Here is a 23,008-nt window from a genome sequence, read left to right as displayed (position 1 = left end):
GGATCCAGTGTGATCTCCTTTGGAGCAATGCCATCATGCAGTCTCCACACAGCAGGTCACTTTCAGGGCCCACAAGGGTTGAGAGGCTCTCCAGCTAGGATTGGAGGAGTCCACAGTGGGAATGTGGACTGCTGGGGATCACTTACTTACTCTTTACCCGCATTTGGAGCCTCTTTGGGCTCTTATCCCAGCCCAGCAGGCTGCCTCACTTCTCCCTTCTGCCTCTTCTTAGGTGTTTCCTGTCACTTCTCTGTTGGGACTCCAGTGTTCTCTCCTAGATGATCTATACTTGCTATTTTGTTTCTTCCTGGTGAAGAAGGTGACTTTCAGATACCTCTCGTCAGCCATCTTTGAATGCATTCCTCAGTCTTTAAATTTGATGAAGTTCAATTTGTTGATTTTTGTTTTTACTTCTGTAGACTGTGCTTTTGGTGTCATGTCTAAGAAGTATTCACTAAGTCCTAGGATCTAAAACTTTCCTCATATCTTCTAAAAGTTGTATGGTTTTATGTTTTACTTTTAAGCCCATAGTCTATTTGAGTTAATTGTTGTATGACGGTATGAGGTTTAGGTCGAAATACATTTGTTTTGCCTTTAGGTATCAGATTCCTTCAGCAGCATATTTTGAAAAGGCTTTCTTTCTTTCATTGAAGTGCTTTTGCACCTTATTCAAAAATCAGTTGGCTGTACTTTTATTGGACTATTTCTGGGATATTTATTCCATTCCTTTGGTGTATGTGTGTGTCCCTTTGTCATTCCTGCACTCTGTTGATTACTATAGGTAGATAGTATTAAAAGAAAAACTTCTGAGAATTTAAACTTAGCAGAGTTTATTTGAGCAAAGAATGATCAATGAAGTCATCACTCCTCACAACCAGAAAAGAGAGCTGGGCTCTGCAGTGTGGGCAGTGAGTACTTATAGACAGAAAACGGAAGTGAGGTACAGAAATCATTTGGTAACAGCTAGGCCTTTGCCTTACTTGGATATGGTCTGGTCAGTTACCTGCTTGTGATTCGTGGCAGCTTGGCTGCTTGTGATTGGCCGAGACACCACTGTTATTACCTTCTTAAGTTAGATTTTCAGTTTAAGTTAGGTTGTAGTTCATTAAGTGTAAGCTGAAAGTATGGAGACAGCCTCAGGCCAGTGGCCCCCTGCTTATTGATTAATTGACTGATTGAGACAGAATCTTGCCCTCTCACCCAGGCTGGAGTGCAGTGGCATGATCTCGGCTCACTGCAGCCTCTGCCTCCTGGGTTCAAGCTATTCTCCTGTCTCAGTCTTCCTAGTGACTGGGATCATAGGCACCCACTACCACGCCTGGCTAATTTTTTGTGTTTTTAGTGGAAATGTGGTTTTGTCATGTTGGCTAGGCTGGTGTTGAACTCCTGACCTCAAATGATCCACCCACCTTGGCGTCCCAAAGTGCTGGGATTACGGACATGAGCCACCGCGCCCAGCCGCCTCCTGCTTATTTAATAGTAGTTATCCTTAATATTGGGTAAAGTGGTTCTTCTCTCCTTTGTTCTTTGTCAAAATTGTTTTAGATATTTTAAGGTTGGTGTCTTTCCATATACATTTTAGAATAAACTTGTCTGTGTTTATAGTTTATAAAAAGTCTTGAGATATCTGAATAGGAGTTGTAATAAATTTATAGATTAATTTGGGGAGAATTGACACCTTTATTATGTTGAGTCCTCCAATGCATGAACATAGTAAGGATGTCTCCATTTATTGAGGTCGCCTTCGATATCTTGCATCAGCAATTTTTAATTTAATATGCAGATACTGTATGTGTTTTTTACATTTTTAAAAAAAGTGTATACCTAAGTATTTTATATTTTTAGTGTGATTGTAAATGGTATGTTTTAAATTCCAACTTTTGCATGGAATCATATTTTTGTGATTATTTCATAGGAAAGTACTCAACTTGTACTTCATTCTATGAGAGAAATCTTAATGGGCATTGAGATGGGAGACCAAGTTAAATTTCAAAACTACAAGTCATTTTTAAAAGTTATATTAAAACAATTTTGTATGTGTGTAAGAATAATTATTAGATTGGATTTGGTTTAGAGAAAAATACAAGCACAGGATTCATATATTTCAGAATCGTTTTATGTTAAGCTTTGTTTGAAGTAAATTTAGGTTACCTGGAATAGTTTGTCCAAATTCATTGTAGGACTTAAAATTCAGATTAATAATTGGCAAATTCATATGTGTGTACTTTGATCAATATGTATAGTCCTGCTGAAGAATGATAGAGAGGGAGACACAGGGTCTTGGAGTTGGAATGCTGAGAAAAATTTGTTTAACATACTAAAAAATTGATTAAATTTTAAGCATTTGGAACTCCGATTCCACAGGACAGATGATAAAAGAATATTATCAGGCGGGTAACCCAAGAAATACAAATTCACAGTCAGTGCATACAGTGCCCAGTCTTCCAAATGAAGAGATGAGTATTAAAACTATTCAGAGGCCACTGGCCATTAAGTGGAGCAAAAATCAATACAGATTTTACAGCCTAATATTGATAGGTCTTAAAGGAAATGTTTCCAGTCATATAATAAGTTGACATTGCAAACATAAGCAGAGCTTTTGTGGTACAGTCTGGCATTAAGTATTACGAAAGAAAAACATTTTGCCCAGAGACACTTATTGGGGTGTCTAATAGTTTCTGTTTGCTGTGGAAACTATTAGAGAATGTTTTATCTATATAATAGAATAATATTCGTTAATAAGAATTATTTAAGGTTTGGTTTATAAACTTGGGCATACATAATAACGTCAATTAAATGGCAATGTAAGAATTCTAAATGTTGATAACTACATAAAACTTTTATGTGTTAAATTGATATGACATGAATGACAATTATTTAAAGTTTCTAGCTCTTTTCCCTTGTGAGAGTTGTCAGAATCAAAATGAAGTCACTTGTATTAAACTCTTAACAAAAAATAAATAAAGCCAGGAGGTTAAGAAGGGAGCTGTCACACACATGTCTATCATAAGAACTGCTGTAAAGCAGTTCTGAAGGGCTCTTCTGCGCATATGCCTGTAATAAGAACTTTTGCCAGCAGTCCCTGCATCTCTACATCCATGGAGCCCCATTGACATTCCCCACCTGCAGCGGCCACTGCAGCTCAGACTGCAGCTTGCTACATGCGTCACAAAGATAGCTAGCTGGATGCACAGGAACATTTGACTGACACAGTCTCCCCTGTATCCAATGTTCTCTTTGTTTCCAAACAAATTCCCTATGCTTTTCCCTTTTGCCTTTAAAGCTTCTCCTGGCTTCAACCTGTTTGGATATGCCTGTGGTCCCTATAGCCCTCATATGCTGGATTTGCAAATCCCCTGCACCCCCCAGAATAAACTCAGTTCAATAAACTCTTTGGAGAATGGTTGACACTCTTGTAAAGTTGTATTCAATACACTTTGAAGAAAAAAGAAAAGCTTTGGAACAAGAGGTAGAAACCTTGAGTTTTAGATTGGACTTTGTACTTCAGCCATGGTTTGTGCAGCACTCACAATATACTGGGTGTGTTGCTGAGTGGTTTGCATGGATTATTCTACCTCTACGGGCAGAGGACTGCTGTATTCATAGTCTCAGTTTATAGCAGAGGAAATTGAGGCTTAAAGCAGTTTAGTAACTTGTTCAAGGCTACACCAGCAGTTGGCAAGTAGGTTTTAGATTCCAGGGCCTGCACTCTGAAGCACTGTGCTGTTCTCCCCTCTGTTATAATTAGTACTTGCCCATATGCGTCCTTTGAAGACTACTTCTGTGGAATATGGGCACAGGTCTCAACTGTATGGACAGTTTTACAAAGTGTGGAATAGAATAGTTGCTACCATCTGCATAAAAGTAAGAATATACATATTTGCTTGAATGTGGATAAAATACCCCTGGAAAGATATGCAAGAAACTGATAATATGGATTATCTTCTGGAGGAAAATTATACTGTGCGACTTTATTGCCTTCTCAAAAAAAGTGTAAAATGTATACTTTATACATTTTGTGTAAGTGGCCTTGAAAGTTCTTGCCTTCTAAGGACCTCATTTTCCTCATTGTGAAGTGTAGAAGTTGAATAGATGACAAATTCCTATCTTTATTGTTGATACCATATTATGGATGATTTTTGAGTCTAGTTTGAAAAGATGAAATTTATGTTATGACTATTTCATATTTACCAATTACAGAATTTTTATACTTTAATTTTTGAAGATTTGTGAGTATAAATGATATATAATAGTTTGATTATTTTATATGTTCTTGGTTAAATGAGCTTTTTGTGTAATGATCACTTACCAGCCTATAAAATGTACTAAGCATTTCATCTTACTAACGTAGTGCTGGATACAACCAGGTGGATATGTTTAGCTACATTTTATGTAATAGAACAGAAGTTTGAATAGGCGTTCTTTCTTTCTGGGCTCCAGTGAGAAGCTCATTTTTTATTACGTACTGTATACCGATTACTCAGCTGGGGTGAGGGCTGTCTGCATAAAAGTATCTCCTCAGGTTCATAATTGCTGTCTTAGTCTTAAATTGGATCTTAGATCATTTGATTTGTCTTTGAGCTGTCAGTGACTCTTAATCAGTGCATACAGTCATTTGTTAGTTCAGTGAGCATTTGAGTGTATGTTCTTTGCGAGGAAGCTAGTCTCTGCCTTCCAAGAAATGATACTAGAGTAAGAATTAATCAGGCAAATATGATATATGATAAGTACGTGATTGAGTCCTCTGGGAACATGTGGAAGGGTCACCTAACTTAACTGTGATTGGGGGAGGAGGGGTCTGGATTCAAGAAGGGCATTCCTAAAGGAGGTTACTTGCTTGAAATCTGAATTTTAAAAGGATGCATCAGTGTAAGCAAGGTGGGTAGGAGGACGCAGGGCAACAGTGAAAGCCTATGTAAGAATGGGAGGCAAGCACGTACCTATCATTTAGGAAATGTCCAGTAGGCTGGAGTATGAGAATATTGACAGGCAAGTGGAGGGTGTTGATTGTAAGGAGGACATTATATAGTGCCAGGAATTGGCTCTTTATGGCCATTGAACGTTTATGTTGGAAATATTATGAACAGTTTTTTTTCTTAGCATGATCGACTGATTGCTCTGAAGAATGGATTGGAAGACGACAAGGGGAGAAGCAGAGAGTCTGCTAAATGAGACTGTTGCAGTAAATAAGTAATCCAAGTATAACCTTACAGTGGTCAAAGAGTAGGCTAATGTAGGTGGGGTAGGAATTTAGGAGGTCGGCTCCAGGGAGATGCACTGACTGGGGTGACAGAAAAAAAGGAATCATGATATCCAGGTTTCTGGATCGTTCAGGTTGTCCATGCTATTCCCTGAGATAGTCCCAGAGAGAAATCATTTAGGGAAGAGGGACAGGTAGAGGAAATATGACTGTCTTATTTCTATAAAAACTTCCTGATTCTCACTGACTTGTTTTGTTTAATAATTTGTAATCTGTGAATTCTTCCCTTTTATCTCAAATCCAACATACTTTCCTAAATGCAGTTTAAACTCATTTATTCTTGGTCTTCATTGTTTACTGTATCTTTGCTATTCATGCTTTGGGCTTACGTGGATAATATTTCAATTTAGGCAGTGTTCCATGAGATCCAAATACAAAAAAGCAATGATCAATTTAAATAGTCATTTCACATAACTGTATTTTTTATTTTGACAAAGCTAGAAACTTGCATTTTGATTGTGAGAAAGCATGTATTAGATAAATAATGGTGCCAGTTGCAATTTAATTTTTAAATCAAGTATAAACCTTTGGTAAGACATTTGATAAACTCTCCATTGTTGGTCTGTGGATCTGTATCAGTTGTAAACAATTCAAACTAACATAAATCTATTATATATCAAAATAACTGTCATCATTTTTTTTTTCATCTCTAATTATTTAATACATAAAGGACCATTATATTGTTTCAGGATAACTAACTCAGAATAACCAAAGTTTTGGCTGGGCAAGGTGGCTTATGCCTGTAATCCCAGCACTTTGGGATGCCAAGGTAGGCAGATCACCTGAGGTCAGGAGTTTGAGACCAGCCTGGCCAACATGGCGAAACCTTGTCTCCACTAAAAACACAAAAATTAGCTGGGCGTGGTGGCATATGCCTGTAATTCCAGGTACTCAGGAGGCTGAGGCAGGAGAATTGCTTGAACCCAGGAGGCAGAGGTTGCAGTGAGCCGAGATTGCGCCACTGCACTCCAGCCTGGGCGACAGAGCAAGACTCTGTCTCAAAAAAAAAAAAAAAAAGAACCAAAGTTTTGAAAGAATACTCAAAGTATTATGAACCAAGAATAAAGGAGAATAGTACTTTAAAGTCATAAAGTCAGTTTGGTTATAATTTAAAGATAGTGCTTTATGCTGTGACCCAGATAACTGTTCTGGTTTTTGTTGATTCAGATTTAATACTGGATCACATACTGTAATTCACCAACTGCAAGGAGCTATCAATTGTAAGAAATTATTTTATGTGCTACTATAAGAATAAATGCTGCCAATTAAATAATGCCATCTTATAACTTAATATGTTAAATTTATGCTTATGGAAAGAACTATTTGAGACTTAGGTATGCATTTTTGTTACATCATACTGCTCTATTCATTGCCTTCCTGCATACATTAATTTCTTGAAGATTTTAAGTGGAATTTAAACTCAGTATGTGTAGTAAGTACCAAAAATGCCCGTAACACAAATGAAGTGTGCTAGATCATTCTTGTGTATGTGTGATCATGCTGACTGGCTGATGGGTAAGACTCCATCCATTTTCAGATTCATCCCTCTTTGAGAGAGACTCAAATGTGTTTTCTTAGCTTGCTGAGATGTGGGCCAAAGGGAAAGAGGATTAAAGGGATGAGGATTAAAAGATGCCAACAGTAAAATGGAGTAAGACTCTATCATATCAGGAAAAGAGGGATCTACTATGACTGTTAGGATATATGGCTTAAATAATAAAGTAGAGCCATTTATTGAAGAGATTGATGGGGAAGGGGTAGCAATGGGTTGAACACTAAGGGTTCACTGCAACCTCTGCCTCCCAGGTTCAAGGGATTCTCGTGCCTCAGCCTCCCGAGTAGCTAGGACTACAGGCGTGCACCACCACGCCTAGCTTTTTTTTTGGTATTTTTAGTAGAGCCAGGGTTTCACCTTGTTGGCCAGGATGGTCTCGATCTCCTGACGTTGTCATCCGCCCACCTCGGCCTCATGGGGATTACAGACTTGAGCCACCGCGCCCAGCCGAAACTGTGGGTTTTAAAGATAGCACTTTATGCTGTGACTCAGATAGCTGTTTCCAGAGCTCTCTTATGTACACATCCAGTATCAGGCAGTCAGTTTGCCTACTTGACATTTAGATGTCTCCAATCAAACACCTAAATGGCAGCTCAGTAACAGGCACAATGTGGAATTCTGTTTCCCATCTTCAACCTATTTTTCCCCCTCCGCCATCAATCTCTTCAATAAATGGCTGCACTCCAGCCTGGTGACAGTGGGAGACCCTGTCTCAAAACAAAGTAAAACAAAACAAAGCAAAAAGGCCCACGGTTTCCTCCTGTATAAAATGGAGATAATCCGATCTGCCCTTTAAGGTTTTAGGTTTAGCTTAGAGTAGTGCCTGGAGCATAGAAAGCTCTCAATAAGTGTTTTCTGCTATCATGATTGATCTCCATCATCTATAGCATGGGCTTTAGAGATAGAGACCTTAGTTTGAGTTTAAGCAAGACTTACAGCAAGTTATATAATAATTCAATTTTTTTTTTTTTGAGATGAAGTTTTGGTCTGTTGCCCAGGCTGCAATGCAGTGGTGTGATCTCTGCTTACTGCAACCTCTGCCTCCTGGGTTCAAGCAGTTCTCCTGCCTCAGCCTCCTGAGTAGCTGGGATTATAGGCCTGCACCACCACTCCCAGCTAATATTTGTATTTTTTAGTAGAAATGATGTTTCTCCATGTTGGCCAGGCTGGTCTCAAACTCCTGGCCTCCAGTGATCCACCCACCTCGGCCTCCCAAAGTGCTGGGATTATAGGCGTGAGCCCCCACACCTGGCCCAATTACTCAATTTGTCTGTAAACTGGAAATAGTGAAACCGAGTTCATGGGTAGTATTCTTAGTACTAACTGAAAAAGAAAAGCAAGGAAGCATCTCTAGGTATGCAAAATAGACTTAGGACATATATTCTGGGGCTAGGTGAGGAGGCTCACACCTGTAATCCCAGCACTTTGGGAGGCCAAGGTGGGAGGATTGCAGCTTGAGACTAACCTAGGCAACATAGTGAGGCCATGTCTCTACAGAAAATAAAATAGTTAACTGGGTATGGTGACACACACCTGTAGTCCTAGCTACTTGGGAGGTGGAGGCAAGTGGATCACTTGAACCCAAGTCTCTGAGGTTACAGTTAGCTCTGATCATGCTGCTGCACTCCAGCCAGAGTGACAGAAGGAGACCCTGTCTCTAATTTAAAAGAAGGAAAAAGACACATATTCTGCTTTTTAGCAGTTTACACTTTAGTTTCTGGAAATAAGTCCTAAACATATATGTGCAAGATTAACAATACAGAGAAACTTGTGAGAAGTTGACTTATGAGCTTTCTAGGTAACAAGACAAGATTGAGAACCACATAGTCAGGAGACGTACTTCAGTTTTTCTCTTGATTAACTGTGTGATGCTGGGCAAGTTGTTTACTGTCTGTGAGACTCAGGATTTTCACTTCTACAATGTGAGAGTTAATTGGGCAAGATGATTTCTTAGGATACCTCTGTTTTGAAGGGTTTCTTAAAGTGATTTAAATATTTAGAGGAAAGGTGATTACTCCAGAAAGCTTGGAGGAGATGGGACTTGAGAAAACAGAGTGGTTTGATTAAAAACTACAAATGGCACAAGAGTCTTTTGGAGTTTTTGAAGGTCTCTATTTTGTGTGTTACAATTAGGAGACATTAGCTGTATTAATCTGTTCTCATGCTGCTAATAAAGACATACCCAAGACTGGATGATTTATAAAGGAAAGAGGTTTAATGGACTCACAATCTCACATGGCTGGGGAGGCCTTACAATCATGGTGGAAGGTGAAGGAAGAGCAAAGGGACTTCTTAAATGGCAGCAGGCAAGAGAGTGTGTGCAGGTGAACTGCCCGTTATAAAACTATCAGATCTCATGAAACTTACTCACTATCATGAGAACAGCAGGGGAGGGACCCACCCCTGTGATTCAGTTGCCTCCCACTGGGCCCCTCCCATGACACATGGGAATTATGAGAGCTACAATTCAAGATAAGATTGGGGTGGGGACACAGCCAACCACATCAATTAGCTATATTCTTACATTTTCCTGCTTCATTAGTTATATATTAAACAACTATTTGAGCTCATCCTCTGTGTCCGTTTTCCTTGTGCAGGGTGTGTCTAGGATGGTGGTTCTTGGGATTGGCCTTAGGATCTCATTATAGTGTTAAATATTGAGGTTGCCAAAGAGCTTTATTTTTCAGTATTTACTATATTAGAAATAAATTTGAGAAATTAAAATAACTTAATGAAAAGTTACTACATGTTAATATTTTTTGTGTAAAAGTAACTGTTTACAAAAGCCAAATTTTAGTATTGAGTAGTGTTTGTTTCACATATTTGCAAATTTTATTAATATCTGTCTTAATTGAAGATAACAATTCTCATATCTGCTTCTGTATTCAATCTGTTGTGATTTATGCTTTTGTTGAAGTATATTGAAGATACTATGGCCTCACAGATAGGCAGTTAGAAAAAGAATATTTTTGTATTCTTTTTAATTACGAGTATTCTTCTTTGATGTTCCACAAAACTCCACTCGCGATTATATAGGTTAGTTGCATATGGACTCTGAATCCTTATTAATGAACTTATAGCACTCTCTGTTATAATAAAATGCATTGGTTTATCTTGTCCTTTGAATGGGTTCTTTATCTTTTATCCGTAAATGCTTTTGTTCTCACAGACCCCTGAAAGGGCATTAAGGAATCCCAGGGATTCCTAGGTCACACTTTTGAGAATCACTGCTACAGTGTTATCTGCCTCAGAAGTGGTTGCTACTTTAAGGTTATGGATATTTTTAGCCTGGCAGATAAATTTGTCCTGTCCTGTTAAGTGGTTATGTGAATTTATATTCCTACTAGCAGTATAGGGGAGTTCTAGGTATGCAACCTCTTCAACACTTCATGTGAACAGATAGTGTGAATTTTGCTAACCTGTTAGTGTGAGAAAGGCCCTTTGAGGTTCTTTGTGTATATTTCTACTGGGTTCTAGTTATCCAACTATTTCCTTTTTTCTTCTTCTTCTTATTTTTTGAGACGAACTCTCGCTCTGTCGCCCAGGCTGGAGTGCAGTGGCGCGATCTCCACTCACAGCAAGCTCTGCCTCCCAGGTTCACACCATTCTCCGGCCTCAGCCTCCCAAGTAGCTGGGACTACAGGCGCCTGCCACCACGCCCAGCTAATGTTTTTGTATTTTTAGTAGAGACAGGGTTTCACTATGTGAGCCAGGGTGGTCTCGATCTCCTGACCTTCTGATCCACCCACCTCGGCCTCCCAAAGTGCTATCCAACTATTTCTTTTCCATCCATCCACCCTCCTTCTTCTTCCCTCCTGCTTTCTCCCCACCCTCAATGGATTTAGCTGATTCTTCCTTAGTCTGTTCTTTCCATATGGTTATACACGCTGTGTCTTTTTCTCATAGTCATTACCTCAGGAATTTTAATATGCATGCTTAACAAGGTAATCAAAACACAAGGATGTTAGAACACTTTAATTCAGTCACTCACCGCCTGACTTGTATACTGTTGTTTCCAAAAACATTAGTTCTTTATGTTTTTTTCTTTTTCTTTTTCTTTTTTTTGGACATTCAAATTAGTGTTATTTTTGTATAGTTCTTTTAACAAGAAACATATGTGCAGAAAGAATATGTGAGGGCAAATTCTAGAATTCACTGCAGAATGTAATGTTGCATATACCTCAAGTGTTACATATTTTTCTATATGCTATCAAATAATATCAAATGAAAATTTAAATTTTTGCTACTTACCCCAAAACATTAAATAGAATTAGGAATATTAATTTCTTGAGGAATAAGCAATTCATTGAATATATTTTATGCCAAAGTCTGATTTTATTTCGACTTCAGAGAAGTCAAAGAAAGGTTCTATTATTCTAGGACCTTAATCACTGTAGCGTTAATAGAGGGGACCCAGTTTAAGTGGGCTAATATCTAATACCATGGGAAATAAATTGAGCATCTTTCTAAAGTGTGTGTTAGCACTTTTCAGAGTACTTGCTATGTGTTACGTAGAGTATCTTCTTAATCTCTCAGTCACTGCCCTACAGGGTGTTGGTATTGTCCCTCTTTTATTGGTAAAGAAAATGCAGAAAAGACATAGCTAATTAGTGGTTGCCAGGATTGGGGTTTAATTAATTCATTCATCTAGACTTTATTTTAAAGCAATATCTGTTTGGAAATATTCACAGCCCAGTCACTGAGAAATGGTAAAATTTCCACACTGTGTTCCTACTGTATTGGTTATCTGCTGCTAGATAACAAATTATCCAATGTTAGCAGCTTGAAGTAACACACATTTATATGATTTCACAGTTCATGGGGTCAGGAATCTGGGCATGGTGTAGCAGGGTCTGCTACTAACTACAGGGTCATGGGCTACAGCGAAGGTGTGAGATAGGGCTACAATAGTATTTGAGGGCATGGCCAGTAAAGGATCTGCCCCCAAACTTACTCAGTTGGCAGTATTTAGTTCCTCTTGAGGTGTTAGACTGTTGGCCAAAGTCTTGCCTTGGTTGTTTCTCACATGGGCCTCTCATATCTCACAACATGGCAGCTTGCTTTATCAGAGCCAGCAAGTGAGAAGGTGAGAGGGAGTGCTAGCACAATGGAAGTCAGTTTTTTGTGACCTAATCAAGGACGTGACAGCTTATCACTGTGGTCATACTCTTTTTTAACAAACTTTTATACTGAAAAACAACAGACCTAGGTTCATACCTCTCTTACCTTATACTAAGATAAATTCAAAATGCATCAGAGATTTAAGTGTAAAAAAAAGGCCGGGCGTGGGCTGGGTGTGGTGGCTCACACCTGTAATTCCAGCACTTTGGGAGGCCAAGGTGGGTGGATCACTTCAGGTCAGGAATTCAAGGCCAGCCTGGCCAACATAGTGAAACCCCATCTCTACAAAAATACAAAAATTAGCCAAGCATGGTGGCATGCACCTGTAATCCCAGCTACTTGGGAGGCCGAGGCAGGAGAATCACTTGCACCCGGAAGGTGGAGGTTGCAGTGAACTGAGATTGTACCACTGTACTCCAGCCTGGGCGACAGAGTGAGCCTCCATCTCAAAAAAAAAAAAAAGCTGTGGCTGTGGCTGAGTGCAGTGGCTCATGTTTGTAATACTAGCACATTGGGAGGCCAACATGGGAGGATCACATGAGTCCAGGAGGGCAACATAGTAAGAACCTGTCTCTACTGAAAACAGACAAACTTAGCTGGGTTATTCTGTTTGTTAAAAGGAGTTGCCAGATCCGCCTCATGCTCCAGAAAGGCATGAATACCAGGAGGCGAGGATCACTGGGGGCCATCTTAGAAGGCTGCTTACCATAACTGCCAACCCGGTGTTTTTATTTGAGGTGCCAGAGGTAGAGGTGCAGTCATACAGAAGGCTCCTCATCTCTTTGAATAAGCCCCCAGCCCATAGCTATTCTGGGTTATTTTTCCAGAAGCTCAGTGACCAGGATACATAGTGAGAAGTAAAAAATATAAAATATTGTCATAGGAAGGGATTTGGCTGAAAGAGTCAGAAATGTGAAAGCCCTAAGGAAGACAAAGGATGTCAAGAAACGTGAAAAAGGGAGGAATGAGGGAATTGTCAGCAAGGACCATTCTCTACACGCAGGTGTAGAGAAAACGAGGAGGTGATTGAGGGGAGTCAACAGCCTCGTGGTAATAATAAAAATCTTCATCTCAGACGGGCACAGTGGCTCACATGTGTAATCCCAGTGCTTTGGAAGGCTGAGACAGGAGGATCATCTGAGGCCAGGAGTTGGAGAACAACCTGGGCAACGTAGTGAGATGACCCTGTCTCTACAAAAAAATAATAAAAAAATTAGCTGGCTGTAGTGGTGTGCACCTGTAGTTGCAGCTACTTGGGAGCTGGGACTCGAGGATTGCTTGAACTGAGGAGCTGGAGATTGCAGTGGGCTAAGAACATGCCACTGCACTCCAGCCTGAGAGACAGAGCAAGACTCTGTCCCCTGTCTCTTTAAAGAATAAAAAAATTGGCTGGACTTAGTGGCTCACGCCTGTAATCCCAGCACTTTGGGAGGCCGAGGCAGGCGGATAACAAGGTCAGGAGTTCAAGACCAGCCTGGCCAATATGGTGAAACCCCATTTCTACTAAAAATACAAAAACTAGCTGGGGGAGGCGGCAGGCGCCTGTAGTCCCAGCTACTCAGGAGGCTGAGGCAGGAGAATTGCTTGAACCCGGGAGACGGAGGTTGCAGTGACCCGAGATTACACCGCTGCACTCTAGCCTGGGTGACAGAGCGAGACTCCGTCTCAAAAAAAATAAAAAAAAAGAATTCAAAAATCCCCCCAAACCAAACTTCATCTCACTTGACTCTCTTTGAAACTCTCAGGCTTCTAAGGAAACCCTTTGTTTCTCCAACTCCTTTCTTACCTCCTTGGAAGAATCCTCTCTCCCTCTTCCCCACCTCTCTTTCGGCCTCACAGAGGCCTCGATGACCTGAGCTCACTCCCTCTTTCCTGTTCCCATTACCTGAGCCCTCCAGCCTCTGTCCCGAGATTTAGGGCTTCTCCTCCCACCTTCCAACAAGAGAAATTGTGTGGAGGAAATTAGACTCCAATGTTTCAGAGGAAAAAAGGTACAAATTCGATCCTGAAGAGGCCGTCAGTGTTTGATACATTCTATTGAAAAGAGTCAGGAGTGTACTCATAGGAAACAAGTTAATCAATAAACTTTTACCCAGAGCAAAGTGACAGTGGACACACATTCATACTGTCTCTGATGGCTTTTATCCGAAGTATTCAAGACCACCCAAAGGATGATAAAACAGAGACAAGCATGTCTGGCTCCAAACAACACCCTTAAACTGGATGATGCAATCATTTGGGGAACCCCTCCCCCAGAGTGAGTGGAGGTTACCAATTCCTAGTTACCTATGAATACTTCAAGTCCTGTCCTTCAAAAGTCAAGGGTTAAAACAGACAAAATGTCATCGCTAATATATCCTAAAACACAAAATGGACAAGTATAAAACCCTTGCCAGTAAATAATATTGATAAAGTTTCTCATTTGGAGTGTTCTCTCCCACCAGGTTGGTAGTGGGAATATCCTTTAAAAATTAATCCACTGAAAGGAGGAGTGTGATTGACTCATTGAGGAGGCAGATTTCTAGAATTAACTTTCCTTTGTCTGTACCTCATCCAAAATTGGAGCCCTTCAGTTATAGTTTCCATCTTAATAAGAATACTAAGATTTCAGAAATTGGTACATGTAAACTACAGTCTTAACCTCCCCTCAGGTTTAAAAAGTGTAGCTATCTGGTTTTCTGAGACATTATTTTTTTGTCTGGAGGAAGAAATTGTTGAGTCCGAGTGCACAGGGCTGGGATTGGGAGTGGGGTGAACTGTAAGTAAAAACAAGGGATCTTACTGGGGTGATGGAAATGGTCTAACACTGTGCTGATGGTTGCACAGCTTGGTAAATTTATTTTTAAAAAATCAAAGAATTGTACATTCGAAATGAGCAATTTTATGTTATATAAATGATGTCATTATAAAGTTATTTTAAAAAGAGGCAGTGTGCAGATCTCTTAAAACCACATCATGCACCTTTTAGTAAGGTATTACTCTTATTTCCTTCTAAATTCTTTCTTATACTTTAACCCTTTTGGTATCAGATCTTTTTAAAAATCTTATAGCCTCTAAAAAAGCTGGTCTCTTCTTTCAGTTTCCCTATGTGTTTCATTATTTTGGTTATTTTATACTTAAAAAAATAGGAACTATAACTAGAAGGCAAAATAAATAAAACTCAGGTTAATTTATTCTTCAGAATAAATTGTAAGGCATATTTATATACTCTGCAGCTATATGTAAGAAGGTGAGAAACGTGCTTTCCTTCCTCCGTTCTTCTCTGTCCTTTCACATGCCTACATGTATTTGCTTCCCGGTAAGTTTGCGGGACCCAGGTCTTCTGAGTCTAGATCTGTTGTTCATGCTCGTGGACCATATCGGTAGAAATCAGGGGCCTTCCCTGCTGCATCCAGTCATCAGACAAGCCAGTTTTTCCAGTATCTCTTTACCTTTTTACCCAATGAACTTAAGTATTTGGAATGGTTGACCCTTGTGTATATTATAGGTATCAGACTTAAGAGATTAAAAACTCTGCTTAATTTTTTATTTTCCGTATAGCTCAAATCTAATCCAAGTGAAAATGAAGAAAAGGAAGCGCAGTCTCAACTTATAAAATCTGATGAAATGCAGCGTTTGCGTTCGCAAGCACTTGATGCTTTTGAAAGTGGAGATTATGCTGCTGCTATAGCCTTCCTTGATAAGATTTTAGAGGTAAGTCTCTTAGATACTGCAGTTGACCAGCCTAACACTTATTGTAAGGCACATTTATATACTTTGACATGTCACATATCACAAAAACCTAGACAGGAGAAAATCAGGTTGGTCCTTGGGCTTTTAACTCTTAAGTATAAAATAATGTTTATATAAAACAAAATTTGGACTGAAGTTTTCAGTAAATGTACTGAATGTGCTGTAGCATGAGAGTTAAATATGTTTATATATTGCTTGCTTTGCTATTTTAGTTGATTTTGTATTTTTTGGGGGAGAAAACTAGGGGTTAGATAATGGGATAAAAGATGAAAGAGATGGTTGGAATAAAAGGAAAAATGATGTTCGGGAGGAAAGAGGAATGTTTAGAGAAAAATTTCTAGAAAATAAGGCAGATAAAGAGTTGATAGTATGTACCTGTAGTCCTAGCTACTTGGGAGCTGAGGCTGGAGGATCACTTGAGCCCAGGAATTCGTGGCTGCAGTGAGCTGTGATCGCTCCACTGTCCCCCAGCCTGGGCAAGAGAATGGGACCCTGCCTCTAAAAATATTAATAATTGACTGAGTACGGTGGCTTATGCCTGTAATCCCAGCACTTTGGGAGGTTGAGGTGGGTGGATCACTTGAGGCCAGGAGTTTGAGACCAGCTTGGCCAACATGGCAAAACCCTGTGTCTTAAAAAGAAAAAAAAAATGGTAAATGGTGTGGTGGTGCATGCATGCCTGTGATCCCAGCTGAGGCGCTGAGAAGCGGAGGTTGCAGTGAGCCGAGATCATGCCAAAAAAAAAAAAGAATAATAATAATGGTTGATAGAATCCAAAGAGTTCTAGCTAGGGAAATCTAAGTCTAGGTTTCCTTGCCTCTGAAGGATTTAATGACAACTGATTTCCGAAGGAAGTCTACTGAAATATTCAAATGGAAGCAGTCGTAATTCACATTTATTTAAGATTTTCACAGTATTTTGATGTACAGTTTCATTTAATTTTGGCTCTAAACTTATATGTAGAATGGACATTTTGTTGATCATTTTACAGAAGATATTGTGATATGGTCTAGTAGAATTCATGTTTTACTGGGTTATTTTGTTTATGCTTTAAGGAAATATAGTTTACATTTTTACCTTCCCATAGACCATTTTGACTTAGCTCATTGTCCATGATATTTATGTATAATGTTGATTTTGATATTTTCGTATATGTGAAAAGTCAATACGAGTTTAGAACAGCTCTAAGAAATATGCAAAGATACTTCCACCAGCCTTATTGATGAGCTCTTGGGTTTATGATTTGAAAAATACTATTGTGTTTACTAAACCCTTATGAACTTTTTGGGAATAGGGATGGTGAAGCCTCAACCTCCTGCTTTCTCACGGTATTTTTTTCTTTTCTTTTCTTTTCTTTTCTTTTCTTTTCTTTTTTCTTTCTTTTCTCTTCTCTTCTCTTCTCTTCTCTCTTCTCTTCTCTTCTCTCTTCTCTTCTCTTTTCTCTTTCTTTCTTTTTTTTTTCTTGATATGAGGATTTACTTTTAAGGAGGTGACAGTTTACAGAAGATAATTTCTTAAAACATTTTTTTGTTTAGAGACTTGGTCTCTCTCTCTGTTACCTAGACTGGAGTGCAGTGGTACGATTATAGCCACTGTAACCTCAACCTCCTGGGCTCAAGTGATCCTCCCACCTCAGCCTCCTGAGTAGCTGGGACCTCCGGTGTGTTCCACTGCACCCAGTTAATAATTTTAAATTTTTTGTGGAGATGAGATCTTGCTATGCTGTCTAAGCTGGTCTGGAATTATAGGCATGAGCCACTGTGCCCAGCTAAGAATTTAATGTGCTTATTAGCAGAAAAAAGTAGTTTGCCAATTTAGAACCTAGATTTTATTTTTTGACTACAAATTAGAATTGTTGATTAAGTATAAAAATCTGATAACAGAATATTCTCTTCAAATATGCTTCACTAGGAACAACCCTCCAATAGTAAATGCTATGTTTTCTTATTTTCAGTGTCTTAGAATTATATAATCGAAGGAGGTAAGAAAAGGGCCTTGTTATTATATATATCCCTTCCCCCATTAGAATTCATTTACAACATTTTTGGAAAAACTATTTTGTCACATCAGTTTTGTCACATTTAAATTGTATCAGATTTTAAAATAATATTTGCAGTCTGTAAGTCATCACATTAATTGAGAATGTTTTATGTTGATAAATATGTAGATAAAAAATATGTGGAATGCAACAATGAATGTGCATAATTTTTTCTTCCTTAAAGTCTAGTTCTTTTGTTCCTCAAGGTTTGTGTTTGGGATGCAGAACTACGGGAACTTCGAGCTGAATGTTTTATAAAAGAAGGAGAACCTAGGAAAGCTATAAGTGACTTAAAAGCTGCATCAAAGTTGAAGAATGATAATACTGAGGCGTTTTATAAAATAAGCACACTGTACTACCAGCTAGGAGACCACGAACTGTCCCTCAGGTCAGTCCTAGTGACACACGTCTGATCTTCTTTAATTGTTGGCAGTAAGATAACCTCATCTTGTTTTAACATTTTAATATTAAATTAATAAGATGATGGTGATTAAGGCTATTTTTATATTGTATATCCATTTATATATTTTGTGTTATTCCCATGTTACTTTAATTCCACATAGTTTGTTTTCATGAAGCTGCTTATTAAAATAAACAGGAAGGCTCTTATATTTCTAGAAACAAAATTGAATGTTTACTTTGTAATGCTAGTAAGTCATTTTAATTTGAATTAACAAATGTATGCATAGTACAATGCCATATATAAATGTGTATAGTAAATTATAAGTCTCAGTATGTTTTTGTTTAATTGTTGCAAACAAAGAATACTTTTACTGTGATTTCTGTATTTAGTGTGGAAAACTACTCATTGATTGTTTTGACATGGAATATTTTCCTTTTTTTAAATACATGAACAGTGAAGTTCGGGAGTGTCTTAAACTTGACCAGGATCATAAAAGGTGTTTTGCACACTATAAACAAGTAAAGAAACTTAATAAGCTGATTGAGTCAGCTGAAGAGCTCATCAGAGACGGCAGGTGAGAATACGGTTGTTCCAGCTGTCCAGCCATTCCTTATATGTTAGACTGTGGGCACAAGTGAATTACAGAACTGCTTTTACTTCTCAGCCATTGAGGGTGGGGTATTCTAGACAGCCCTGGGCCTTGGCAAAACTACCAGAACTGGACATTTTTGGAATAGGGAAGAATATAAACAATAGTAACCGTGTAGTATTCTTACCAGCAGACTTACTTGTATTATACCAAATATTTATTATCTCCTCTATCAGGCACTGAGCTGTGTCCTGAGGGTGCAGAAACGAACCTGATGGTAGTTTGTGTTCTTAACAAGTTTATAGCATTGCGTGGGAGACACATATATGAACAGATTATTAAAAGACAATATGATACCAAAGTGATAGAATGTACATAGGATAATTGGAGTACCAAAAAGGAGTATTTACTCCAAACCAGGATGGTGAAGGCAAGGAGTGTAAGAGAAGCTTTTTTTAGAGAAGACAATAGATATTTAAATCCTAATCCTAAAGAGAAAGTAAGAGTGGGCAGAAGTAAGAGGCTGTGTCTGTGTGAGTGTTATTTGTAGAGGGTTTGTAGGCTGGGCGGGAGGACTGAAAAGAGTACAGGGCACTGCAGACAAAACTGCCTAATAGAAAATAGGCTCTAATTCCTCTACTTTTAGTAGCTTTGTAAGTTACCATCATGAGAATGCTTTACCCAGTTTCCCCCAACATCTTGCAGACTATAACGCCTTGAAAAACCATAGTACCTTGTCACAATGAGGATATTGATGTGGGTGCAGTCAAGATACAGAATAATTCCATCCCAACAAGGACCCCTCATGTTGCCCTTATAGCCACACCTACTTCCCTGTTGTTCCTATCCCTTCCTTAGCTAATCTAGTCACTTCTAGAATTCTGTCATTGTAAGAATGTTACATAAATAGAATCATACAATGTATAAACTTTTGGGATTGGCTTTTTTTTTTTTTTTTTTTTGAGACAATCTTACTATGTTGCCCACCTGTTCACAGGTGCAGTCATAGTACATTGCAGCCTTGAACTGTTGGCCTTGAGTGATCCTTCTGCTTCAGCCTCCTGAGTAGCTGGGACTTCAGACGCATGCTACCACAGCTGGCAGCATGGGCTTTTTCCCCCCTCATTCGAATTCTCTGGAGATTTATCCATATTGTATCAATAATTCTTCATTTACTGTTGAGTGGTTTCCATGGTGTGGATTTACTGCACTTTGTTTAACCATTTATCCATTGAAGGACCTGAGGTTGGGAGTTCGAGACCAGCCTGACCAACACAGAGAAACCCTGTGTCTACTGAAAATACAAAATTAGCTGGGCATGGTGGCACATGCCTGTAATCCCAGTTACTGCAGAGACTGAGGTGGGAGAATCACTTGAACCCAGGAAGCGGAGGTTGCAGTGAGCCGAGATTGCACCATTGCACTCCAGCCTGGGCAACAAGAGTGAAACTCCATCTCAAAAAAAAAAAAAAGTTTTCTGTTTGCAAGTCTGCCCTTTTCAGGTCCTCTGGCTAGAGACAGCAGCCTTCTGCAGGTTTTTGTTACTGTCATTCTGTACCTGTTGGCATTTCTGCATTGCTGGAATCTTCAGCTCCAAGTCTGGGATATATGAGACGAAAAAAGGAACCCAGGGAACTTCTTACCATGTTTTTCCTCAGGTCCTGAGTCACTAGCTAGTCTGTCTTCTCTCCTCCTTTGAAAGTTTTCTATTTTAAAAAATATACATTTAATTTCTAGGGTTTTTAGTTGTGCTTAGCTGGAGGAATTGGGAAAAATACATCTATTCCACTTTTCCAGAAGCTGGCTTTTTTGCTTTTTTCTTTTACTTTAAGTTCCAGGATGTATGTGCAGAACGTGGAGGTTTGTTACATAGGTAAATGTGTGCCAAGGTGGTTTGCTGCACCTATCAACCCATTACCTAGGTATTAAGCCCCGCATTCATTAGCTATTTGTCCTGATGCTCTCCCTCCCCTTGCTGCCTGCCCCACACAGGCCCCCGTGTGTGATGTTCCCCTCCCTGTGTCCGTGTGTTCTCATTGTTCACCTCCCACTTATGAGTGAGAATATGCAGTGTTTGGTTTTCTGTTCCTGTGTTAGTTTGCTGAGGATGATAGAGAAGCTGGCTTTTATTTTAAATGTTTTAGTTAAGCCTGTGTTTTAATACATCAGCATATTTACATATGAAGATTGTAGCACTTTGGGAATAATGTGCCACCATGGCATAGAAACATATTTTTTAGTTTACTATTGTTGAGGAAAATAACTGAGTATATATAACAGGATTAGCACTTTTTACTGGTTTAAAGAAAATGCTGAAATAGCTTTTATTCTTAGAAAGCTTATACAGTTGGGAATTTAATCAGGTACCTTCTGTATGAACTACATTGTACTTTGTTGTGAATACTGACATTAATTATATAAAATGGCATGTAATGGGTTCCGTTATTTTCATGGAAGTGTTTACTGACCAAGAAATAAAACTTGATCTCTGTATTGTTCAATGTGCTCAGTATAAGTCAGACTTCAACAGGGTATTTTACTCAGGTTCGGAATTCTGAGCTTGTTTCTGTAAGGAAATTCTTCTGGTTTGATTGGTACTTACAGGTATGCTTTGCTCTGTCCATCTGCATCTCCTATGGTCAGATGTTTTTATTTCTTAACTCTTAATTATGGAGTGTACCTTCTATGGGACTCTAGATTAATAAGGGAAAAGCCAAATCTGAAGCCGTGGCCTCATCCAATTGGATTGATTAAGCAACACATGGTGAAGAGGGGAGGAGCCTTTCTACAGCTCTGGAAATCGAATGTCATCGTTTCTTATCATGATTTGCTCATTTCTTAGGTACACAGATGCTACCAGCAAATATGAATCTGTCATGAAAACAGAGCCAAGCATTGCTGAATATACAATTCGTTCAAAGGAGCGGATTTGCCATTGCTTTTCTAAGGTAACAGTTGACTTGTTCCCAGAAATGTGAAAACTCATCATGTGGAATACCAACCATAAATCCCTTTCTCACATTTCCTTTTAGGACGAGAAGCCTGTTGAAGCTATTAGGGTTTGTTCTGAAGTTTTACAGATGGAACCTGACAATGTGAACGCCCTGAAAGACCGAGCAGAGGCCTATTTAATAGAGGAAATGTATGATGAAGGTAAATCTTTAAGGAATTTCATTTGCAGTACCGAAGTGTTGATTAGGAAATTATCACATTTTAAGCTTCCTTTTCCTTAAAACAAGTTTACCAGAGTACCTGGAAATGGTGACGATTTAGAAAAATGGCAGAGAACTTGAAAATTACTCTTCCATAGTGGAACCTGAAAGGTATACCATGTGAGGAAAGAGTTCTGCCATTGAAACCAGTTCAGTACAATAGAAAAATAAATATTTTAGCTTTTTTTTGTAGAAAGTGAGGAAAAAAATAAAATAGAAAATTTAAATTGTAGTTCTCATGTCATCCAGAGGTAATCACTGTTCATTTTGCATTTATCTTTTCCAGCTTATGTCTATGCACATACATTATTCTATATTTTATGCACATATACATATTCTCTCTCTGTCTATATATACACACACACACACACACACTCGGTGTGTATGAAACATATATACAGAAAGCATACATATATGTCATATATCCCTAATATAAAATGATCCTCTGTGACCCCAGGCTGTGTAGTAAAATAGGACAGCTGCTGCCCTGTTTGTTCAAGCCGAATGAAGTAACGAGATTCCTGCTAGATGTTGTGAGGACCTTGGATAAAAGCAGTGTCCTGTTTTTGGAAGAAAACTGTGGCATATACAGTAATATATAGTTTTTGAAAAATAGAATCCATATATATATGGAGAGATATATATATATAGTTTTATACTTTTTTTCATGTGACACTAAGTTATGAACATTTAAATGAAACAGTTTTTTAAAAAATAGCCTTATAAGCCCTTATTGCAAATATTTTGTTTCAAATTCAGATAAAGCATTTTAAATCAAAAACTAATTTTCTCTTATAGTTAAATGAAGGGTTTGAATGGTAAAATTTGGTTTGTGATACTCTTTTTAAAAAAGGCAAAACTGGTCAATCTCGTTTTCCCTGCTTTCCTCAATTAGGAAAGAATCTTGCTCCTAAGCAAGTTCCCGGTTTCCAGGGAATGATAACAACCTGGTCACTACTATTCCTGTGACATCTTGTGGGGGATTCAGACCTTGAGGTCTCTGAATGAGGCTTGAAATGAATGCAGTCAAAATGATGTTTTAATATTCATAAGCATGCTTCAGTAAGGCAGGTAGTCCACATAGAAAATCCCTTTAGC

At 38.7% G+C, this 23,008-nt stretch overlaps 1 protein-coding gene across 1 annotated transcript in view; it reads left to right on the top strand.

Moving 5' to 3' along the window:
• The window catches only part of DNAJC3 (DnaJ (Hsp40) homolog, subfamily C, member 3), a 111,357-nt gene that overhangs the window by 56,610 nt on the left and 31,739 nt on the right, over positions 1-23,008 (top strand). Inside the window, exons 5-9 of the mRNA XM_011975431.1 lie at positions 15,477-15,629; positions 17,913-18,094; positions 18,564-18,683; positions 21,541-21,646; positions 21,731-21,851. Of these exons, the coding sequence (XP_011830821.1) occupies positions 15,477-15,629; positions 17,913-18,094; positions 18,564-18,683; positions 21,541-21,646; positions 21,731-21,851 (682 nt within the window). The remainder of the gene's footprint in view (positions 1-15,476; positions 15,630-17,912; positions 18,095-18,563; positions 18,684-21,540; positions 21,647-21,730; positions 21,852-23,008) is intronic.

The sequence above is a fragment of the Mandrillus leucophaeus genome, unplaced genomic scaffold (assembly GCF_000951045.1).
Source record: "Mandrillus leucophaeus isolate KB7577 unplaced genomic scaffold, Mleu.le_1.0 Scaffold1559, whole genome shotgun sequence".
Taxonomy (NCBI): Eukaryota; Metazoa; Chordata; class Mammalia; order Primates; family Cercopithecidae; genus Mandrillus; species Mandrillus leucophaeus.
The sequence above is the reverse complement of the archived record's forward strand: the minus strand, read 5'-3'. Positions and strand labels throughout refer to the sequence as shown.